The sequence below is a fragment of the Branchiostoma floridae genome, chromosome 9 (genome assembly GCF_000003815.2).
Source record: "Branchiostoma floridae strain S238N-H82 chromosome 9, Bfl_VNyyK, whole genome shotgun sequence".
Taxonomy (NCBI): domain Eukaryota; kingdom Metazoa; phylum Chordata; class Leptocardii; order Amphioxiformes; family Branchiostomatidae; genus Branchiostoma; species Branchiostoma floridae.
In genome coordinates, this window is record NC_049987.1 from 23,688,591 (window position 1) to 23,711,770 (window position 23,180).

General features: G+C 42.5%; 1 protein-coding gene across 1 annotated transcript in view; it reads left to right on the forward strand.

The window, feature by feature from the left end:
- Positions 1–1,360: 1,360 nt before the first annotated feature.
- Positions 1,361–23,180, forward strand: part of LOC118422361 (basement membrane-specific heparan sulfate proteoglycan core protein-like) — a 24,600-nt gene continuing 2,780 nt past the window's right edge. The window contains exons 1-8 of the mRNA XM_035829880.1: positions 1,361–1,986; positions 15,814–16,125; positions 16,631–16,773; positions 19,961–20,123; positions 20,718–20,865; positions 21,707–21,822; positions 22,303–22,557; positions 22,912–23,083. Coding sequence (XP_035685773.1) covers positions 1,917–1,986; positions 15,814–16,125; positions 16,631–16,773; positions 19,961–20,123; positions 20,718–20,865; positions 21,707–21,822; positions 22,303–22,557; positions 22,912–23,083 — 1,379 coding nt within the window. The 5' untranslated portion in view covers positions 1,361–1,916. The remainder of the gene's footprint in view (positions 1,987–15,813; positions 16,126–16,630; positions 16,774–19,960; positions 20,124–20,717; positions 20,866–21,706; positions 21,823–22,302; positions 22,558–22,911; positions 23,084–23,180) is intronic.

Genomic DNA, 23,180 nt, shown 5'->3' on the forward strand with positions numbered 1-23,180 from the left:
ACGGGGATGATAACGTTACCAGATAGGTTACTGTAATGGTCAGGTTATCCTTTCAGCAGAAATATTCCCCGTGCCTTAATGTCTGCTGCATGAGGTACTTTCTGCTCGCTACTTTGATTGCTAATGTCCGTGTGCATGCCATGATCGCTTTGGGCGAATCAAAGATCAATTGAATTAGAAATTCATGCGCACTCCATAATGTAATATACCACTGCGGCAATCGCGAAATCAACTCTTTGATCTCCCGAACGTACTGTAAATGAGGCATGATCGAATTAATGTTAGCTTCACTCATGGAGATCGAACTCAACAAGCCCTGTGTTCGTTTCATCTCCGCTACTCATTCAAGTAAACCAAGGCCTCTCAACCTCTTTGATTTTCCTATAGGGTCTGCCGATCGGGTTTTCGGTTCAACGTTTGATGAACGTCCCGGCATACAACCATTATGGTAATTGGATCCCCCGACAAGTCTTGGCTAGTTTATTTTCATCAGCAGCGCTCGATAAGGTGCGACTCTCGCACCAAAGGTCCCGATGTGCAGATAGAGTTACCTCCTGTTGGTTCAGGTACGAGCAAACATGATAAATGTTTCCTGCCAGTGTTATGGTAATGAGACCTTGCGAGGTGCAGGATTGATCCAATTCATCTTTTGCTATGAAGATAATAAATCAATTTACTGTTCATACGTGTGGCAAAACTGGTGTGAACCACAAACGCGTAAGTACAAACATTATTATTCCTGTTTGCCAAAGTTAAGTGAATTTACATTGCATCTAGTGAGGATGCAGCCTTGAAACTTCGTTGCAAAGGTCGATAAAAAGCTTATAAGGGTATTAAAAAATGGCCATCATTTTATTTTATATACTGTCTGAATAGCTGTATGTATTGTATCCTCTTAAACGTTGCTCTGAATGTACCATTGTTACCAGGCTTAATGATGATTGCAGACGGAAGTTACCCTGATTTGCATACACCTAGACTGACGCCGCAAACTTCGTTGCAAGGGTCGAAGAAAAGCTTATTAAGGTATTAAAAACGGAGTTTAGGCCATCATATTGTTTCATATACTGTCTGAATAGCGATTGCAGGAGGAAGTTGCCCTGATTTGCATACACCTGAACTGAGGCTGTAAACTTCTCTGTCTGAGATTACACATGGATTTACGTCCAATGGATGCCCGCATGGAGCGGATGATAGATGTTAGCATCTGTAATTGCTATGGTAATTACATCAGCTCAGCACGGCTCCACACGGGAACAGTGCCACATGTGGCTGATGTGAGCCGGGGCGTCCTGCTGACGCGTACGCACAGACTGGTGCACGAGAGGCGGGAAAACAAGTCAGTCACTGCCGCAGCGACGCTGTTAAACTTACAACAGGTACAGACACTGACGGAAGCAGCCTTAACTTGGGACACGTACACAGAAACTGCTGCACGAGAACCGGGAAAACAAGTCAGTCATTGCCGCAGCGCCGCTGTTTGACGCGCGCTTATAAACAAGCATAGGGACGGATGAAGGCAGCATTGACGGACGGTACGCAGAACTGCTGCACGAGAAGCCAGACTGCTGCAGCCCCGCTGCTTCACTCACAACGGGTACAGGGACTCATAGAGGCAGCCTTAACTTGGGACGGTTACGCAAACTGCTGCACGAGTAGCGGCCAAACAAGCCAGTCACTGCCGCAGCGCCGCTGTTGCACTCACAACAGGTACAGGCACTAACGGAAACGGCCTTAACTTGGGACGCTGGTAAATCCGACTGTTCGTGCTGTAAAACGCGGGGAAATGTACAGAGAGTGAGCTGAGACGTTACCATTGGTTCGGGCTAAGAGAGAAGACCAAAGGGACTCATCAAAGGATTTCACTGTACGTCTCGGAGCGGACGCTATAAACGTCGCCGAAGGGGAGTATCATCATGGTTTCCTTACCAAGGGCCGGGAGGATGTCTCTCATTCTACTGTTTATCCTGTGGAACGTGATGAAAGGTAGGTATTGGCTACTCATGTATGTATGCTATCATGTATGTATGCTATCAAAACATCGAATCCACCTATAAATTCATTACATCAAGCAAAAACAATGGGAAATGGGGTCGTATTCAACAGTCAGTGCATAGCAGATATCAATGTTGTGAAACGAATAAAAAGTTTTCACGTATCAAATGCGTTATTATGTCTAAAATATCTTCAAATGCAATAACTCCTACATTTTTGTAAGTTGATAAATGTATTATAAGGTAAATGAGTACCTCGACCGCATTCAAACCTAACAATCATGTACTCCTTGTCTGGTTTTAATTGCCTGCTTTCCTGGTAATAGTGGGACCTTAGGGTTAAGTTAATAATATTATCTGCACAAACAAATGGTGCCTATCTAGCAGTCACGAAAACTGTTCACCCAAAACTGATCTGTAGCCGACCGTTTTCTCGGTGTGAGTGTGCGAGGACTCCCCTGTGTGTAGCGTGAGCCATCTTGTGTATACATATCCCCTGCCGTGACTGATCCATACTTCTAAAAGTCAGAGTGGTGCAGGTAATGTTTATCTGGTGCAGGTAATTTGCAATGTTACCTGCACCAGCGCAGGTATTTCAAGCCCTGTGAACTGTAGCCAATTACTCGGTGGGAGAGTGCCAAGACTCCCCTGTGTTTGTATCGTGATCCACTGTGTGTGTATCGTGCCGAACCATCTTGTGTATTCATATCCCCTGCCGTGACTGAGCGCGTCGTGCGTGTGCCTAACCCACGTACGTCTCTCCAAAGGCGACAGAACAAATAGCAACATTGTGGCAGCTGTCTGCAGCTGCTGCTGGAGTCTATGGGGACGTTAAACGCCGAGAAAAGCTCTTTACAAGCAAACGCCAGGCAATCAAGTCCAACAATGCAGCTTCAGAAAAATCAATAAGTATATCGTCAATTTCTGCAGCTTTGCCGCTGCGTTCGGGGAGAGAACGGCTGAGACAATGGGAGATCGCTCGTTATACATGGTTAAGTTTGGAACCCTTCGGTGGTGAATGCACGGGCTTGCATATCGTATTGACTTTTGCATCTCATAACCTGTAGGTGATAATCTATATACTGAGTCATATAACATGTCAGAGAAAGACATTACGTAGATGGAAGCGTACCCTTTTGAAATGCTCTTCAGATTTATGTGATTGAAAGAAATAAAATAACATCGATAAGCGGTTTATCTCGACCACCCTTTAGGTTTAGTTAGTGTGTGGATAGCTTTATATATTCCACCGTCATAACTGTTAGTCCGAACATCCCATCTCTATCTGAGTGCAACTATTCCACCGTTTGGTAACCACTTTCCTCCACCCTTCTGGGAACCACAATGATAATCATGAATGTGCATACCCGTAAACCAAACTGACATTTGCAATGACTGATAGCCTAGTGAGACCAATCAATATCGCAGTGTTTTAATAGGGCCTATTATTGTAATTACAGTGGCATTATACCGGCACATGTTCATGACATTCATGACTGGTGGTACCCCAGGCTCGGTTGTAAGTAAAATAGAATACACATAAATCTCCAGTTGATATTTATTGCCACCTGCCATATAGTAGCATGACCAGGTTGGCTTTATTATAGCTTCGCAGAAAACGTTAAATCTCGGCTATAAATCTATATGAAAGAAAATTGTCAAAACCTTAACTTGCCACCAAAACGTCCAAGTGCTTATTTATTGCTTTGGTTGTTCAAGAAGCACAGTCAGGGCTGCCCAACTGGCCTGTGGCTATTACAAAGGGTTAGCCCTGCTGACAGAGACAAAATACAAAATACAGATGTGTAGAATGGAGAGCAATAACAATATCTTAAGTATATTAAGACTGATATATACGAGTATGGTGTCATGGTTCTGCATACTACAGTCACCTACGATTCGCAGGGTTTCATTTTAAAGGAGGTAGTCATTATCGTGTCGTGCGACACAGAAAAAAATGTAATAATTCACATGATAAAGTGGCAAATTGCTATTTCCGAAATCTTTTCTATTCATCGAGACTTCCAAGTGTTGTAATTCTGATAAGTGTATTGCAAGTTTTTGCTCGAGGGCTAATTGCAAGTAACAAAAAAGGACACACAGATAATGGTAAACAGTATAGTAAGCAACTACTAAACTACTCCAGGCTAAATTCTAACGCTAAACTGTATTGTATTGGGTTTGACTTTTTTCGGAGATGTAAGGAAACGAAGGATCCCACCTTTTCTGTAATGTTTGGGTTTTGTGATGTTAACAGCTGGGTAGTATTCTTTATGTCTGTAAGCGTGGAAAGATTAGGATGGAATTTGATGATCTCTTTCAATAGCTCTTTTCTTTTGAGAGACATTTGAACAACGTCCACAAGACTAAAGTTCAATAAGCTCTAGATATTTTTTTCCGTTCTTAATCGTAGAAGAGACAGGTCGAAATAAGCCATTATATTCACACTGCGGAGCCCCTATCGACCGGCCTGAGGTAGATCACGCTCCCGTAGCACGGCGTGTCGAACCGCCTTATCGTCACTCTCTCTTCACGCCCCGATGGTGATGAAGACGCAGCCTTTTATCGACTAGCTGTTGCCATTGCACGTATTGTGATACTATAAACGCCTTTTTACATTCATTTATGACATGTGTGATCTGACTATGACTTTGTCTTTGGGCTCAATCGATACAGCCAATAACCGCGCTCTCCTCAATGAGGCACGTTCTAGTGTGATTGTTCAGAGATTCGTCAGTTATTATTCAGTTGTTATTATTTGATCCTTTACGGGGTAGGCTGTTGCCAATGCAAGTACTGCTACACTATGAACAAAGTTTTTACTTTCATTTATGACTTGTGCGATCTGAAAATGACTTTGTCTTTAGGCTAGATCGATACAGCCAACAACCTTGATGTCCTCACCAAGGCACGTTCTACTGTGACTGTTCAATGAGTCGTCAGTTATTATTTAGTTACAATTATTTGTCTTTATTTCAGACTAGCTGTTGTTTATGTATACGTATTGTAATACTATAAACGCCGCTATTACATTCATTTATGAGCTAAACAACATATTCGTCAATCATCATCCAGGTATAATCATTTGGTCCTTTTAAGGGCCAGTTTGGTACTGCTAAACTATAAACAAAGCTTTTTCTTTCATTTATGACTTGTGTGATCTGACCAAGACTTTGTCTTTGGGCTCAATCGATACAGCCAATAACCATGCTGTTCTCGGCAAGGCACGCTTTGGTCTGATCGTTTCAGTGACTCGTCAGTTATTATTTAGTTACAATTAGTTGCCTTTATTTCAGACTAGCTGTTGTCTATGTATGCGTATTGTAATACTATAAACGCCGCTATTACATTCATTTATGACATGTGCGATCTGACAATGACTTTCTCTTTGGGCTCAATCGATACAGCCAGGTTCCGTGTTGTCCTCACGATATAATGGCCAAGGCACGTTCTGGTCTGATCATTGTTGTTTTGGGGCTGGTTGTTGCCAATGCACGTATTTTTACACTATAAAGGCCTTTTTACATTCATTTATGCCCCATGTGATTTGAGGGTGGCTCTGTCTTTGGGTTCAATCGATACAGCCAAGTACTGTGTTGTCATCATTGAGGCACGTTCTGGTATGATTAGTCACTGACTCGTCAGTTATTATTCAGTTATTATCATTTGTCTTTATTTCAGGCTAGCTGCCGTCTATGTGCGTCATCATACACTATAAATGCTATTGTTACATTTATTTATGACTAGTGAGATCTGACGCTGACTTTGAATTCGGGTTCAATCGATACAGCCAATAATCATGTTGTCCTCACCAAGGCACGCTTTGGTCTTATTGTTCAAACTGTTTTTTTTATATAACACAAATTCATTTCCTATTATTAGTCTTTGATATACTAGCTGTTGTATGTACACATATTGTCGTTCTAAATCTTATTTATGACTTGTGAGATCTGAACCTGACTTTGACTTTGGGCTTAACCATAAAACCAAGAACCGTTCCATGCTCATTGAATCACGTTCTGGTGTGGTTGTTGAAACTGTTTGTAGAGAACCTAGAGACTCGTCCGTTATCATCCAGTTCTTATCATTCATTATTTTAAGGCTAGCTGTTGCCAATTAAAGTAGAGCTACACTATAAACAACGCTTTTGCATGCGTTTATGACTTGTGAGATCTGACCCTGACTTTGTCCTTGGGCTCAATCAATACAACCAAGAACCGTTCCGTCTCAATTAAGCCGCGTTCTGGTTTGATTGTTCAAACTGTTTGTAGAGACCTTACCGACTCGTCAAGTATTCACGGCATCATCCACCCTTTCCTCTGATGTTCTCAGCGCTGCTGAATGATAGACACCCTACTTTGGTCCCCATGGTTCTAATTTACACACGGATTTCCACTAATCCCTGCAGCTGATGTTTAGGTAGGTAGGGAAGCTGCTGATACAAACCCTATTACCGACGTTCTCTCGATACCGTCTTCAACAAAGCCACCGGGATAAGACGTACTTGAAGATAGTTACTGTCAATTTTTCTTATAACAGTGACTGTTAATTAAAGGCAGAGAACGTTTCTCCAAATTTTCGACATCGAAAATTTGGAGGTATGTTCTCTACTTTCAGTAAACAGTCACTGATAGTTTAGTAATTATAGTAACTGTAAACATACGTGACTGATGAACCTCTTCAACGGTACTTGAAGATGAAGTAAACGCATTTGCGCGTCTCCTCACTACAAACCATTTATCTTCTAGGTCCTGATGAGTGTTTTCCTGATGTAGATTAACACACTTGGCCCCAGAAAAGGTAATAGCTGATCGACATTAGATGTATCATCCGTGGTACCTCGTACTACGAGGATGAACTGAACTGCACTGAACGATAATACTGCTCAACACCGGTGAAATTCTTGTTATCCATCTAATACTGTTGTGCCCGTTCCGGATCCAGGCGGAGGTTCATACTGTCCCCCAGGTATAATTAGGACAAGCTAGGCTGATACGCAGTGCAGAAGAAAAAGGGATACGCAAAAAAGGACTCTGCAACAGACCTAAGTCAGCTTACAGATGTGCCCTATGTGGCAGAGATTGTCATTCTGCTATTATAGGACTGTTAAGCCATAACCCACGCTGTAGGGCTGATGTGGGTTAGGGTTTTCCATGGCCAATATACAACATTGACCGAAGGAGGCCATGTAGATGTCTAGTGATTACTCACAGAAGTTCCTCAGCTAATTAGCCGATCCGATAACGGGACCACAGGGGTACTTACAGAACTTGGACTTAACAGATAGGCGTGGTCTCGTCTAAGGATTCTTAGAAAAGGTTGTGCCAACTGCCTAAGGTTGCAGTCAGTATATGAAAATGTTCGCTAAACTTCTTCCAAGATTAATCGAAAGTTGTGCTAGCTATAGACTGCTGCATCTATTATCCTTTTATGAAGTGTATTTGGTATCTCACTGAACTGATAAATGATAGACCACACTGGAATCGGAACTTTGTCAATGCTTCAACTCGATAAAAAGTATGCATATGTATGTATGTATGTATGTATTGGGTGATCTCGAGAGAGTTAAAGTCACTGATAGAAGAGCTATTCTTCGACTGGCCACGACAGAGAAGACAGATGCCGTGTACAGTGCGTTTTCCAGGTTAATTGTGCCACAGAAATTCCCCTGTCTCTTTTAATGAATGAATGAAGACCTTTATTGTACATTCATACCCACAGGGTTTAGTACAGGTCACAACAAATGATACAACATGATATAATGATACAATGAATCTACACTACTCAAGGATCGTATTCTACTGCGTACATTCGGCTTCTTCTCGTTTCTTTGTGATATTGAAAATGTAAGAACAGATATGCTTTATAAGTAAAGGTTTGTCTAGATTCATAAGGAATATAAATTTGTCTATATTACTTAGTTGTATGAAGTAGGGGATTCTATTAGTCTGTAGAGTTCAGCTCTCTCTTTCTTGTACAAACTACAAACTACATTCTACTACAAAATGATGTTCGTCGACAGATACAAATGGACAGTGGCGACCACGGCTCAACATCCCGTCCTACAGGACTGTGACCCTTTCTAGAAGCTTTCATTCCGGGGAGCGATGGGATTCGCCTTCCCAATGTCATGATCCAGAGGTACTATGAAGACATTTAATGGAAGAAAAAAGTATGCAAACTTTAAAAAAAAAAACAAGCATAAAAATATAAAGCACCCGTGAGACAGTAACTCCACATAAGAACCTAAACACACCCGGAAATGTTTGTTTCAAAGGGTTCGCCAAAGTCTGCCTCCTGGCCCTGGGGAAATGGGTACACATAAAGGCTTCCGGAACATGCTCTCTTCAACATATCACAGTAAATAATAGGCCGGTGCTTCTTGTTTCTGTAAGAGAGGACACATGACTTAGAGGCAAATGCAACAAGCCACCCACTTTCATGTCCGCTCGCAACCGCTACTCGCAAGTGATGTTTTCCATTTTTCATGGGAAGTCTCATCGCTGTGATGTTGCGACCGTCCTACAAGTGTACTTGAGTGCGAGACGGAATGTCGAAGCTCCATCGTTACAAGAGGCAGAGCAAATTATAGCGGCAGTAAGGAAACACACTCCGGGGCGAACATAACTGACAACAAACACCCAGTGTAGATGACATAGATAAAAGGTCTACTACTTCATCAGGAAAAGCAATTTGCACCGAGAAAGCTTTTCCATTAAAATGCAAAATTTGGCCGCCTTGAAACAGTAGTTTATAAACTCCGCGTGTCGGAATCATTGACATTCCGCGGAGATTGCACTGATTACGTGCGATGATGCACGGTGATCTTTGACCTCCTGACGAGGTCCTTACAGCTGACCGAAGCATGTGGAAGGTACCCCGATAATCATCGCGGAACATTTGTAAGCCGCAATCAAACCCCGAATTGCATTTTTCGAGGACGTCATTACTTCAAAAGGGATACGCGACATGGTTTATTCATAGACCTTTGAAGCATTTGCTTAAAAAGATAACAGCCAATTGATGTCTTATCTTTGAACTGGACCTGGGATGCAGGAGGCCGCGGCGATTGTCCACCATTGTGTTTGCGGACGGAGTTACAATGGACCGACGCTTACGGTATCCGAATGTCTAAGTAAGCAGCTGGTCTTCTCAATACCCAAACCATTTATCAGTATTACTCTACTAAACCTTAAATCGCCTTTAATGCGTGATTGGTAGTTTATCAATGGTTATGGTCACCACGGATGAATTCTTAATGTTTGTAGAAGTGTAACACGATGGTCCTGTGGTCAGGGTTTGAATCCGTGGCAGACCGCGGAGCTGTGTCCATGGGAAAGGCAGTTAATAACAATTTCCTCACTTAAGATGAGTGCCAAGCTTCGTTTAGGGGCGTTTATCGGATACGGCGTTAGATGGCGGTCCAGTGTTTAGAACTTTAAAAAGCCATCACACCTACCAAAAAAGGCCCCAAGTAAAACTCTGTCCGTATATGCAGCTTGCACTCATCAGTTCACACCTGGTGAGTTACATCATGAGCCAGTTAATCGAGTATGCGATACAAGCAAAGAACTTAGCAGGCACGCGAAACTAAACCAAAGAGCCATGCAACTTGTGACAGCCTCAATGAGAACGGTCACATCGGATCGTACATCCTGGGACAGAATATTACGATTTGTTCGAAATCCTCTATCGAATAACTAGAAATACTTAACCACATGGTCTTTACAGTCTGACAGAAGACAAATGGCCAATCTGTCTTCCTTACTGCGTCATCCCTCTGATACATCACCACACGTTAAAAACGCAGCAAACTCTACTGCGAATTTTACGATATTGAAAAGGAGATTTACCGTTATAAAGCACCATAAAAGACCATTAGTACTACTTATTCTATACATTGTTCAACAGAATAGCTGTTGTTGATCCTTTGAGCTCATTTGGAATGGATCACGTTTTCTATCTCGGGACGAGGATTCCGACTAAGACCTACTGAAATTGCCTACATTAAAGGGTATTCTGTAGCTGCTGATGTAGTGATAGATGTGCGAGGTGAGATGGGCGGTCTTTGTTGTCTAAAGGCACGTTAATCATGCCGGCTTTACGGTCATCTCGCGGATCGCTGTGGAACTGACAGGAAATTGAAGGAAAGAATCCCGGAATGAAAGACCCTCGGAAATCTAACGAAACTGTGGAATTCAATTATCCGCAAAATGACCAAGGTATCCCATGGCTTTACTTTATCATCCACGTCAGTCTGGGGCAATGGCGGTCATTTCTAGCCGGTACTTCTGTTTTATTTGTTTTACCTTCGCCATGATTGTTATGTTTTCGGTGCAGTTAGTGTGTGTGCGTGTGTGTGTGTGTGTGTGTGTGTGTGTGTGTGTGTGTGTGCGTGTGTGCGTGTGTGCGTGTGTGTGTGTGTGTGTGTGTGCGCGTGTGTGTGTGTGTGTGTGTGTATCAACGCACAGAATAACTCAAGAAGCTGATGATGTGTCCTCACGATAATTGCAATCGGTAAGTGGGTAAATAATGGTCAAGTTCGATACTGAGTCGACTTCCTCTGGAACTGAAGAGGAACCTTCTACTTTGACATCACGTTTTGGTAATGTCCATCAACTGTCTTTTGTCATATGTATGTCTCGACCATGTAGTTGCAATTAGCCGTCACGAATAAATGACGAAGTGATGATGTTGAGCGCAATAATCTGGTACAGTGTAACAACTGAAGAATTTATACACACTTAGTCAAAATAACCTCAGGAAAAATAATCACATCGGTCACATCTACTTCTAGTCATACGCACTAAGCAATAAACGTCGCCGTATTTCCAGAGAGGCTTAAAATGTATCAATTTTATATTCAAAGCTGAACTGAGGAAAAATAGCCACATCGGTCACATTCATACTTCTTTCTGTCGTTTGCAATAAACAATACGCTTCGCCGTATTCCCCGCCGAGAGGCTTAAAATGTATCAATTTTACAGTTCTCGTATATCAGACGATTCATCATTTGTTGGCAATAAAGACATTGTAGCGCACTTTCCGCCTGCCGCGGCATCTGGTGCCATTATTTGTTCCCCTCGCAGATGATCGATGACACCCAGCGGCAACATTCCGGCACTTGTGGGTGTTTTGTCGCTTTACGAGATAGCAGATGCCTAAAATATCCTATCCGGCCGGGCCAGAAATCCCTGGAGTTAGCCAGAAGCACCTCTGAGTCGTATAACGACAGTTAAGCGTATAAATCCATGTTAAATGTAACTTGAATGCGCTTCGTGTAATGCCCTGTGTCAAAACGTACAAGGTTCATCGTCCTCTAAGGCATTATATGTCTGCACCGGAGGGATGCCAAATCCCCAAATCCTACACTTCAAGCAGATGATGGAGAGGGTGTTTTTGTTTTTACTCTGGTCACCACGTAACAAGACCCGAGGGTCACTTCAAGGTGTGACCTGAAGGACATTCCAAGGTTAAGGGTCACATGCCCTAGCAAGCCAAGATGAATGGCACTGCACTCCCTTTTTTTAATGATTTCGTTTTCGCTGTACCATTTTGTTTGAAACCACCACCACCGGTCATGCTAGGGCACCTCACTCCCTGGGCGTACTGTCCCACGTGGGGCTTTGCCCGTATTAAATGGGTCTGTAGAATGATGTACTACTAGATAGATGAAAAGAACTGTAAGAACATGTTTTCCTCCTATATTGGAAGCATCCCGAGACCGGCTAAACTCCTTGGAGTGAGGACTAGCTGAGCTGAACCAATAGGAGAAGAAGAAACCCTGGCTCGGAAAACTCCTTAACCCACCGAAAACGGGATGGTTTTGATCCATCCATACCGTCAAGTATCCCCTAAGCTAAGGGCACAACCCGACGTACGTTCAAATAAAATACGTGCTGTCTACGTACCTAAACGTGGGCAGTCTTTTGGGATCCGTAAGTGGTAAGTATCGCCTCCGTACGAACTCGTAGGGAATCCGAAGGATTTTGCAGCACGCAGACACGCCGTTGAACTTTACGTGCAGGCAAAACTTTGTGTGCCACCGGACTGCGGATTCACCCCCCGCACTTGCCAGTACGGGCGACGAGCCTGCCCTGTACAGCCTGAACGTTTTCAGAAATGCGTGGCGGACGTGGTCCCCCCCCCCAAAAAAAAAACGTACGGACAAAATTGCACGTACGGCGGGCTGTGCCCTTAGAATTTCAACTGCCCCTCTAATGATCTATCCATCCTAACTTTGCTAGCTAGCTTGCTTTATGTCGATGTAGACTCGCACGGACCCCTACTCCACTTTAGCATAGACCGCACTTGCACCATGCTGCGAACAAGCGATTAGGACAGAGCGCTGAAGGAAATTCATAGGTTAAAGACACAAGGAATCTCTGTGTGTTAAGTTGCCTTTCCAGTCAATCTTTGACAGTTTGATTTATATACCACACGTCCTGCACAAATGCAATCCATGTTGTAGTGAGATTGCTTCGCAATCACCGCCTAGTGGAATTTACGAACGTATCTGGTTACAGACTTTCTGACGATGCGAACTTACCATCATGTAACCACCCGAGGGATGTAGCTTCATCGGGAAAGAAGATAAATCTTCGCACCGAATACTGTACAGTTCTCGATTAGGTGCCAAGCTAGTGTAACATGCAACATACCCATTCATGCATTATACAGCCCTATTCTCTAATATTGCTTTTATATATATGTTGTGTAATTGCTCAAGTCATTAAGATAACGGTTATGTTAGACACAAGAGAGACGGTTGTCGATTGCTGTTTTGATAGAAATATTCAAAAGTTTCTTTATGTAGTAAATCTTAGGTTGAACTCTATGACTAATCGTTACACGAGCCCAAGTGCGAGTTGATACACCGTCGACATCACCACAATAACATATCCTGGCTCTGGCAACTGTTGATGTCACATTACTTTCGTCTAGCGTGAAAAGGCTAACATGCCCATTAAGGCTTTTATACCACAGGTGACCTTTAACGCTGTAATAATCGAATGAACAAAATATCAATGAACTGCAGAAGAACAGATGAACTGACATTTTGCACTTCGTTGTGCGTGACAATGTTTAGTAAACGTAACATCATCTAAATTTTCTAAAAGGCATTATCATCATGACCCAATCCTTGTCGTCGATAAATACAACGGATTTCAGAACCGATACATCATATAGGAAAGTGAGGCGTTTCGTCTTCGTCTGCTAGGTAAGCCAAACCTAGATAATACGTGACTCTCATAATTCAACCAGGTGCCACAATACCACCACATAAAAAGTTTTGTTATAGAGGCCTTCTCAATATTGTCTTGAAGACCTAACTATCTGAAGTGACTACTTATGCTGCACTTGTACATCCCTTTATATGACTTTAAGTTCATGTACTATTTTCATGTGGTGGTAATATGGCGTGCGGTGGGATAAGGAGAGTTGATGCTGTAGCAAACATTAGTAGTTGTGTAGACTTTTCTTACTATAATGCCAATCACCGTTTATTATGACATGTAGGTCTCTGTTTCTACCACGCACTTGCGATTACCCTACGGGCATGTACTTGCAAATAAACTCTCGTTGATAGAAGTTATATAAAAGCTACGTTAAAGCTCAAAACGTGGTGTTCATCCTGAGTGTCCCATGTTTCCAGTTAGGCAGACATTAATCACCCATTGTCGCGTCCCGCCGGAGTTAGGAATATTAGATTACCCCTGCTGGGGAGGTGACAGGATGACAAGCCGTGGGACAATACCGCCGGATTCCGGCAGGATGACACGCCGTGGGACAATACCGCCGGATTCCGGCAGGATGGCACGCCGTGGGACAATACCGCCGGATTCCGCTCGGCAGGAGAATGACTCAGGAAAGCCAGATGGTTTCCTACACCTCTGACCCACCAGACTCACTGATGTAAGACACGTGTATTAATGTATTAAAGCTCATGACTAGGGCAATGGTGATTCAGTTACACGGATGGCATCCGCGAGTGCATCAATGCTTTTCCGCTTCCGTTTCCAAAAATGTTATTGACTATACTAAAACTTGTACAATGTAGCTACAAAAAGAGCAAATGTATGCCGCAAATTAAAAACAAAAGATCGAAAAACGGATACCAATGTACCAACGAGAAATTCAACTGCATGCAAAGACAAAGACGTGAAAGAGCAAAAATTAAGAATCTATTTTTCGGTATTTCAAACTCTATGTGTCAATAATCATTTTCTAAGCTTCCTTTTATAATGAAGGCAACTTTTTTACCAGATGTTTTTTTTTTTACGTTCGCTCGCATCAGTTTTGTGGTTCCCCAGAGGATGTCATCCATACAACTGAATCAAGATGGTCTAATCCCATCGCTAGGCTCGTCATGAGCTACAATTCCTGACGTAATTAATTACCCAAGAAAGTAAATTGCCTCCCTCTATTCATCACACTGTTCTGACACAAAATATTGAGTACATCACAGGTGACAACGCAGAAGCGAATTCCACACGAGTTTGCAAAACTTAAAGCCACACCACCAGCTGTCCAGCTATTGGATGCGACAAGCCCTTTTACAGGCGAATTTGTAACATTGCATACTCGGGGAAAACAGCCAAACTAAATTATAGGAATCTGTTAAAAGTCTTTTCGTCCTATTCCGTCTCCCGTCGCTCCTGACCCGTAGTGTACTTCATCATCCCGAACAGAAACGCGTTTCCTGGGGCTTTTGAATGTAGCAAAAAGGAGTTCGCGACCCCAATTTTGACAAGACCCAGTGATGCATTCCCTGATGACTCGTTCCTGTCTGCACAGTGGTAATCAGAAGAGAAAACATAATTCAATCACAGTAGCTTTTCACCACAGCAGTCGGTACCGATCCATGTCAAGGAAAGACGTTTAATGTAAAGCAATAAAGAAAGGCATCTTTGTACAAGATAGAAGTTGATACTGGAACCATCTTCCAAAAGTTCCTTCGGTAACTTTTTTTGTGCATCTTATAATAATATGGACTTCTAACCTTTATTGATCTCGTATGTGATCTACAACATTGGGACCCCTGAAGAAACTACGATTAATAAAAAGGAGGAAATTGTTGACCTAAGTCGAAAAAGCTCACGTGTGAGCGTACACAGGGGTGTGTATTCATTCTTCTGTGGTCAACCGGAGAATGATAACAACACATGGCATCGCGTGGTGTAATTGTTAGTGTGTTTGGCCTAGAATCGAAAAGTCCGGGTTTTGAATATCACTTGACATGCCCCAATGCTGTGTCCCAGAAAAAAAAGTACTAAAAGTGACTCTTCTGACTTAGGTTAGGGACATCCGTCGATGGGACGTTAAAAAGGGTTTCCCGTGTTTGAGAAAGTCGCACATCAAGCAGTCGTTAAAGAACCAACCATGACACACTGAACGAAAAAGATTAGCGGTCCTACCCGGTATGAGTGGTTAATAACCTTGCAGTATATGCAACAATTACTGTGACAGTAGTATTGAGGTCACCTGGGTCTCAATATCTTCCGAAAACAATTTCATCAGGTTGGTAGAATATAAAATATAGGAAAATTCTTGTACACAGTCAGATTTAACTTACTTGCTTACGTTTCGGTGTCTATCAGACTCCTTCTCAGAGCTCCTGACTGGAGTTCTGCTTCTCATCGCTATATGTAGCCGATGTAGGTGGCGCTTTTGCGGCGAGAACACTATCCCAAACGTGGCCAAGTTTGAATCCCCCCTCGTCGCAATTCATCACTGGGGTTGACTTTTTTTTTAATCTCTATATCGTTTATACTCGTTCACTTGGGTAATATTTGTTGTACAATTTCTGTTCTCACAGTGCAGGCCGTGTCTTACCGTGCCCGTCCGGAGTCGATGACCGTGAGGGAGGGTCAGACGGTGACGCTCAGGTGTGCCTTCATCGGGCTGACGTCACAGAGTGTCGTCATCTGGGAGGGGCCGCCCAACTTTAACGTCATGTCCACGGACAGGAGGGTCGACTCGCTGTACAAGAGGCACCGCATCACCGGAAACTCTGGAGCGGGAGAGTACAGCATGGAGATCGCAGATGTGCAGGTGGCAGACGAGGGCGGCTACAGGTGTAGCACGTTAGGGCTGCAGGAAAAGGCAGAGATGATGCTGAACGTTATAGGCAAGTAACGCACAGATATCTATTCAAAAGAACAATTATATGTACGATTTCTTTAAAAGCGCACAGATATGCATACAGACATTAGATGGAGCGTTAGTAGTTATAACGAGTAGCCACAAAGCAAATATAAAGAAAAACAGACGGCAGACAAGCACATACGTTAGGGCTGCAAGAAAAGGCAGAGATGATGTTGAACGTTATAGGTAAGTAAATCACAGATAGGTATACTTACTCACGCATATATTAACTGTAGCGTTGGTGATAACTATCATAAAGGGTTAAGGGACGAAGCATATTTAAATAAACACAGACCACAGACAAGCACATACGTACACGGATACGCAGACACGGACAAACACATGTACAGAAATTAACAAGTGAGTTAGGAAAGTGAGGAATATCATGCAATAAAAGTATTTTAGTACTACATTGCTCTTTGGATATGATGATGATTGCTTGTTAGAAAGCTGTGATTGATGTCATGACGTCATCAATTTCATTACAGTGCCAATAAAGAAACCGCCGAAGATCGTAGTGAGAGACACAAGCATCTTTGCCGGCCAATCACTAACGCTGAGCTGCAGGACAGCAGAGGGGTCGCCACTGCCTACACTGACGTGGTTCAACGGTACAACACAAGTCAAACAGGTATTGTGTAAACATCTTTAAAATAGCATCATGGTTCAAACGCACAACACAGGTTAAGCAGTGTAAATCTTCCTACGCTTACGTAGTTCAACGGCATAGCACAGGTCAATATATATATGTACTGTGTATATCTCCCTACATTAACGTAGTTTAATAGTACAGCACAGGCTCAACAGGTACTGTGTAAATTTTCCTAGTCTAACGTGGCACAACTGTACAGCACAGATCAAACAGGTACTGTGATTAAAATCTCTATACATTAATATGGTTCAACGGCACAGTACAAGTCAAAATCCCCCTGCACTAACATCCCGGTTCAGCGGTACAGCAGAGGTGAAATAGGTACCGTGTAAATATCTCCACACTAGCACCATGGGTCAACGGTACAACAGGTCCAATAGGTACTACTGTATAGATCAATGTCTTCTCATCTCAAGCCATTTTGTAAGGTATGAAGTTAAACGTTACGGGAAGATTTCAAGTCTATCCAGTTACTTGAGTAAGTGTAGGTGACACTTCTCACTACCTGGATGTTTGACCTTCATTGACGTCCTTGGTACAAAATGTAGCTTAATTTCCTTCATATCAACGATAGCACATATACAATTAGACTTCTTGGAAAATGCACTCAGACTTCTCGCTCTCCTTGCTTACGAGGGGCGTGCAATACGTAATGGTCCTGACCCACTTCCAGTTGTCTGATCTAAATGAAATTTTGTCTGTGTAATAATTCATATCTCTATGGGTTATGTTGCAAAAGACAGCTCTGCACTAATTGTGGTTTCTGATTTACTGGTGTTTGAACTTAGTCAGGTGCGAAATGGACCAGGTGTGAAATGGAACCAGTTGAGTGTCGCGCAGTGATCCGGTTTTTGTATTTGAAAGGACGCACACCAAAGAAGACTTTTGATGAAATAAATGAAACTTATGGTGATGATGCCCCATCATATGACCTTGTAAAACGCTGGCATCCTGAATTCAAACGTGGCTGGAAGTTTGTGGAAACAGCTCCCAGACCTGGTCGTCCCTCTTGTGCCATTGATGAGGCATCAGTTGGAGGACCAACCTGGGGTGTCCTACAAAATCGGTGTCCAGAGCTGCATCAAACGATGGGAGAAATGCATAACTCTGGGTGATTCCTATGAAGAGAAAGACTAATAACTGTGCCAAGTTTCATTAATCTCCTGCTATGGGAAATGGGTCAGGACCATTACTAATTGCACGCCCCTCGTAACATGGTTGACTACAAGAAATTACATTATGTGGTGAGGTTATGAGTGAAGCTATGCCCTAATCATGTTAGCTTTTGCCCTCGGTAAGGGCCTTTAACCTTTAGTTCATTGACATTGTTGCAAAGGCTGATGCATATAAACTTTCTTGGAAAATGCACTTTAGTTTTATTTCATTTCTTCACACGATTTTCAGGAAATTACGTTTGTACCATGGTAGACTTTTGATCCCTGTTCTTAAGCCACTAACTTTTGCCCTTGGTGGGACTTCCAACCTATATTTCCCGGATATTATTGCCCAGCCTATTGTAATTATATTTTAAATGCACTTCAGGTTTTTCTTCTCTACTATAATTCTGTAGATCAATTGGATTTCTGTAGGTCTATTGGGTTTCCATAAAGCCATGCTTCCGCTAGTCTACTAATTGATCGTTAGGTTCTGAGTCAAAGTTGGACTGTAGTTGTCAACACGAAAAATTGACCTTCCGAAAGTTTCGACTTGATTGACCCCGGTCCTTGTTAAGGAATGGAAAATCCACTGCTTCGAAAATCTGGTACCAAACCCAACTTTGATCCAACTCCTACCCAGTTGCACACAGATGAACTTTTTAAGTAGACTCCCTAGGTTGTTAAGGTCCAATCCGAAGTGTAATGAAGTAACCAAATTTCCTGGAACTCATTTCAGCCGTTTGATATTAAGTCTTGCCTACTTTCCTGGAATTCATTTAGCCCTGTTAGATACAGGGCCTTGCCAAATTTCGAGAAATTCCGTCCAGCCTTGTTAGGCAAAAAACCTTGCCAACTTTCCTGGAATCCATTATATCCTGTTAGATGTAGAACCATGCATGCCAAATTTCCTGGAATCCATTTCAGCCCTATTAGATAGAAAACCTTGCCAACGAAAGACTCAAGAGGGCAGACAACCACTAGTACTCAACTGTGTTTGTAATTTAAGACAAAACTTGAATATTTCATGGCACATTTCCGGCACCTGTGATTTGTACAACGAAAGCCGGCAATGTACAAAATTATAGATGGGCTGGTAACACTAGACCGTCACATGAAAAATGTACCAAGCAAAGATAAGTGCCTCTTGACGTCTATGGAGATAGATCGGGGAAAGAGCCACAAATTTCAACAGAAGCCGTCTATTCATAACATATGTCAAAATGCATGAAAATGGGGGAACGTTGGGACATTGATCTCTACAGTTCGCATCTACAAAAATAATGAGAACCCATACCTTACCAATTGCTTTATTTTCGACGTTTTCAACTTAATTTCACATACTGGAAGATATGTTTTAGATATGCTCGTTTATATGGTATATCAGCTATGTGTATATCATGTTACAGTGAGGGATCCTTGACTTGATATGTTACATTAATTTTGTATGATGTGCCCACATCTGTTGCGATTGCAGATGATCCTTTAAAGACTTGTGAGTTCTTTTCAACGATCTTGAGATGTATGTGAATAAAATGTATAATAATGAGAATGACAACGCACTGTAGGTTACATCAATCCCCATCATTGGTAGAAACAGGTAATTTTAGGTTTCGTGTCATTTAACTGATAATCGGCTTCGTCTAATTCAATAGTCCAATAGGCCTTTATTCATCAACATGGAAATGATTAAGTAGTGGAACAGTAGTGTAGATAAATGGCACTCAATTACTCTTAATTTCGTCTGCATTTTCGTCTGTTCCAAAGAACTAAATGTCCATCAAATCAATGAAGGCTGTCACTATGTTATAGACACCCTGTGGTGTTGAATAATATAGCAAGTGGCAGGACAAAGCTTGAGGGGTTGGTCACCGTGCACGGTGTGTGTTTGAGTAAGATTGAACTGAACAGTAGTTTTAAAGGCTACACATTGTAAATGTTTTGGCAGATTTTCGTTCTGGTCATTGAATTGCGTTTAATGGCCTATTGAATAATTTGCGTCTCTCTTTTAGAGCAATAAAAAGTTGGCAGAGGGTGTGGCGATGGCGAGCCTGGACCTGGTCCTGTCGGAACTCACCAGATGGGATGATGGGAGAAACTTCAGCTGCATGGCTGATCAAGGCTACCCTCAACTAGCAGCTGCCACTGCGTCATCGACGATACTCAATGTCAAATGTAGGTGCATCATTTACTCTTTTTGTACGCCATTCGTCTTGTTGGAGTAGATATATGCATATATCTTTTTATTTGACGAAAATCATCGAGCCTTGTGTATAATACATTTGGGATTCCATATATGGCAATACTTTGACGTTTGTAACCGCATTGTCAGCAGCGCCCCCTAGCTGCAGCGTGTAATAGTACCATGTCGGTATTGCCCTGAGTAACGTAACAGACAGAGGGGCAGCGAAACGTCTGCTGTCGTTGTACATTACATACACACGTTGGCAGTGAATAAAGAACCCTGTTGGTTATTCAATGGATTACAAATTAACTAGACGAAATCATTCACCAATTTATGTATCTAAATTGCTGTCACAACAAAACAAGAAAGAAAATGTCTTTGGAGAGATTCATCAAGCCTGACCTAGTCTCGTGATCTCTCGCGAGATCAAGACTAGGTCACTCTCCGTGACCAAGATGTGCTGCCAGACATCGAAAATTTGAAGGTATGAGCCTTGCCTTGAAAACAGTCACTGTTGGAAGAAAATTTGTAGTAAGAAAGGAAATAGTTTTTGTGTAACAGTTTAGTCATTGTTGTGTCCCCAGATTCCCCTGTTGTAAGGATCAGGTCGCAGTCTATCCAGGCCAGTGAAGGGGAGACGTTAGACCTGAGCTGTGACGTGGACAGCAACCCACAAGCCGCTGTGTCGTGGAGAAAACTTGGGGGAGACATTCCAGCAAATGCAGAAAACAGGTATAGCTCTCTTTCACACGTTAAAGATAGATTAATTGTCCCTCAGCTCAAAAATTGAACTTGCGACATCAGCGACTGGTCAAATAGTGTAGGATGTCCATGTCGCCCCTAGTCACAGTTGGGTTTCATGTCCTCAGTAATTAGAAACATGCGGATCGAAATGGCAAACTATAGCTATATAGATACATGCAATAAGCTGCAAATTTCGACATATGCAGATTAACAGGAAGTAGAGGCCAATAAGGCAGGCTCAGCGTATAAGGCAACGTCAGAAATCTGGATGAAATACAAGATTGTTTCAAGAGGAGTAAACGAGGCCACCGACATTAAGGCCCATCGGCCATCCCTAAACTTGCTACAGGCAGCCGGTCACCTTTGACTCGTTGCTGATGTCTCACAAGCTCAGCGTATAAGGCAACGTCAGAAATCTGGACACAAAACAGGATTGTTTCAAGAGGAGACAGGGCCGATACAGGCTGCCGGTCACCTTTGACCAGTTGTTGTCACACTTCAGTCACGTGAGGTTCAGGTCACTTGGAGTCAACTTGATAAAAGCCAGAGGAATGATGAATAGTAGTACAATTTCAAACTTCCCTCCGACACAATGCAGGTATACACGGATCAAATTTCATCGCGATCATCAGTATTGATCCTGAAGGAGGAGAAAGTGGTCGTTGAAAATTTGATCCGTGTGTACTTTTGTGTTTAAAGGGAGTTTGTAATAAGATTACTACCAACACAGATGAGCTTCCATGATGAAAAAAAAAGAAATAACATGTGCGGAAATAGTGTGTATAATTTTTACCAAGACAGGCTTCTGTCTCTAACGTTCTGACTTCAGAGGCGGTACACTCCGCCTGCTGACATTGGACAGAACTGCAGCAGGCGTGTACCAGTGCCAAGCCAACAATGGCATCGCCCCCAGTGGAGTCGGTTCTGCCACGTTAACTGTGCAATGTAAGTACCACACTCTTACTCTGGCCATCAGAGCTGATATTGTATGCGTTGTTTTGGGTTTGTATGATTTATCAATCCTATGTTCTACTACTTTTTGGTATATCGTAGTAAATGCATTATATGTCAAGATTATGTTACGTTTATTCTTTGTTCCCAGATCAGTTATTATTTTGAATACTTTCCATGGAATCAGTTATGCAGTTGACACTAAAGATTTATAACTAGTTTCCATGGAATCAGTTACACAGTTGACATTAAAGATTTATAACTATTTTGCTTTTCATCCTAGCATGGTAACAAAGAATGTCCATTAAACTTACGCACTTAATTATATTTAACATGAGCTCTGAGGAAGATGTCTGACAGGCATCGAACCGTCAGCGGATGAAAATCACTAGTTGTGAAGAAAAATTCTTCAATATCCTATATTCTACCAACGTGATGAAATTATTTCCGAAAATATGTGTTTTTGTTCCTTAGATCCCCCTCATATCACTTCTAACTTTAACCGCAAGACGAGTCCATTCGTCGGACAGGAGGGTTTCTCCCTACTCTGTGAGGCAGAGGGATATCCGGAGCCGAGGGTGAGATGGCGGCGGAAGGGCACAAAGCTGTACTTCGGCAACCCTCTGCAGTTCTCGAGGATTGACTACGATATGGAGGGAGACTACGAGTGTGTGGCTTCTAACGGTCAAATGAGGAATGCTGTCAGACAAATATTTCTGGATGTAAGAGGTAATGATATTCATCATGCTTGTATATTTGAAACAAGTCAAATTGCCTTTATGTTCAAATAAAAGCGCTCACCGAGAAAATTAAGATTAGCATTTGATCCTGCTCTATGGCACGTGACCTGAACAAAAGTGTGACGTCAGTGACGGGTCAAAGGTGCCCGGCAGTAAGTATCGGCCCCCGTCTCGGCTGAGGGATAGTCGACGAGCCCTATTAAGATCACCTAGCAGGCATTTGATCATTTCAACTTGAAAAGGATCCAAAGATTGATGAAAATAAAGTGCGTAAAGTTTTTATAATATCAATCACCGTTTTAGATTGAGTTTTCATTCAAAGATGTGTTTTCATGAATTCTAGGAAAGCCGTACATCAACACGGTGAGTTTGAAAGTGTCTGTGCGGTCCGGAGACACGGCCAGACTTGTGTGTGAGATTCTGTCCGACCCCCTTCCTGAGGAGACAAGATGGCTGCGGCGTGGGCCCGGGCAACAGGACAAACCGGTCACGGCCAGTCAGCGACCCGGAATCAGGTACAACTCTCGTAGGCTTGAATCCAGCACTTAACATTATGTAAAACAGTTTTAAAAGGACCATTTAGACCACATAGTTTCAAAGACATTTGAACAT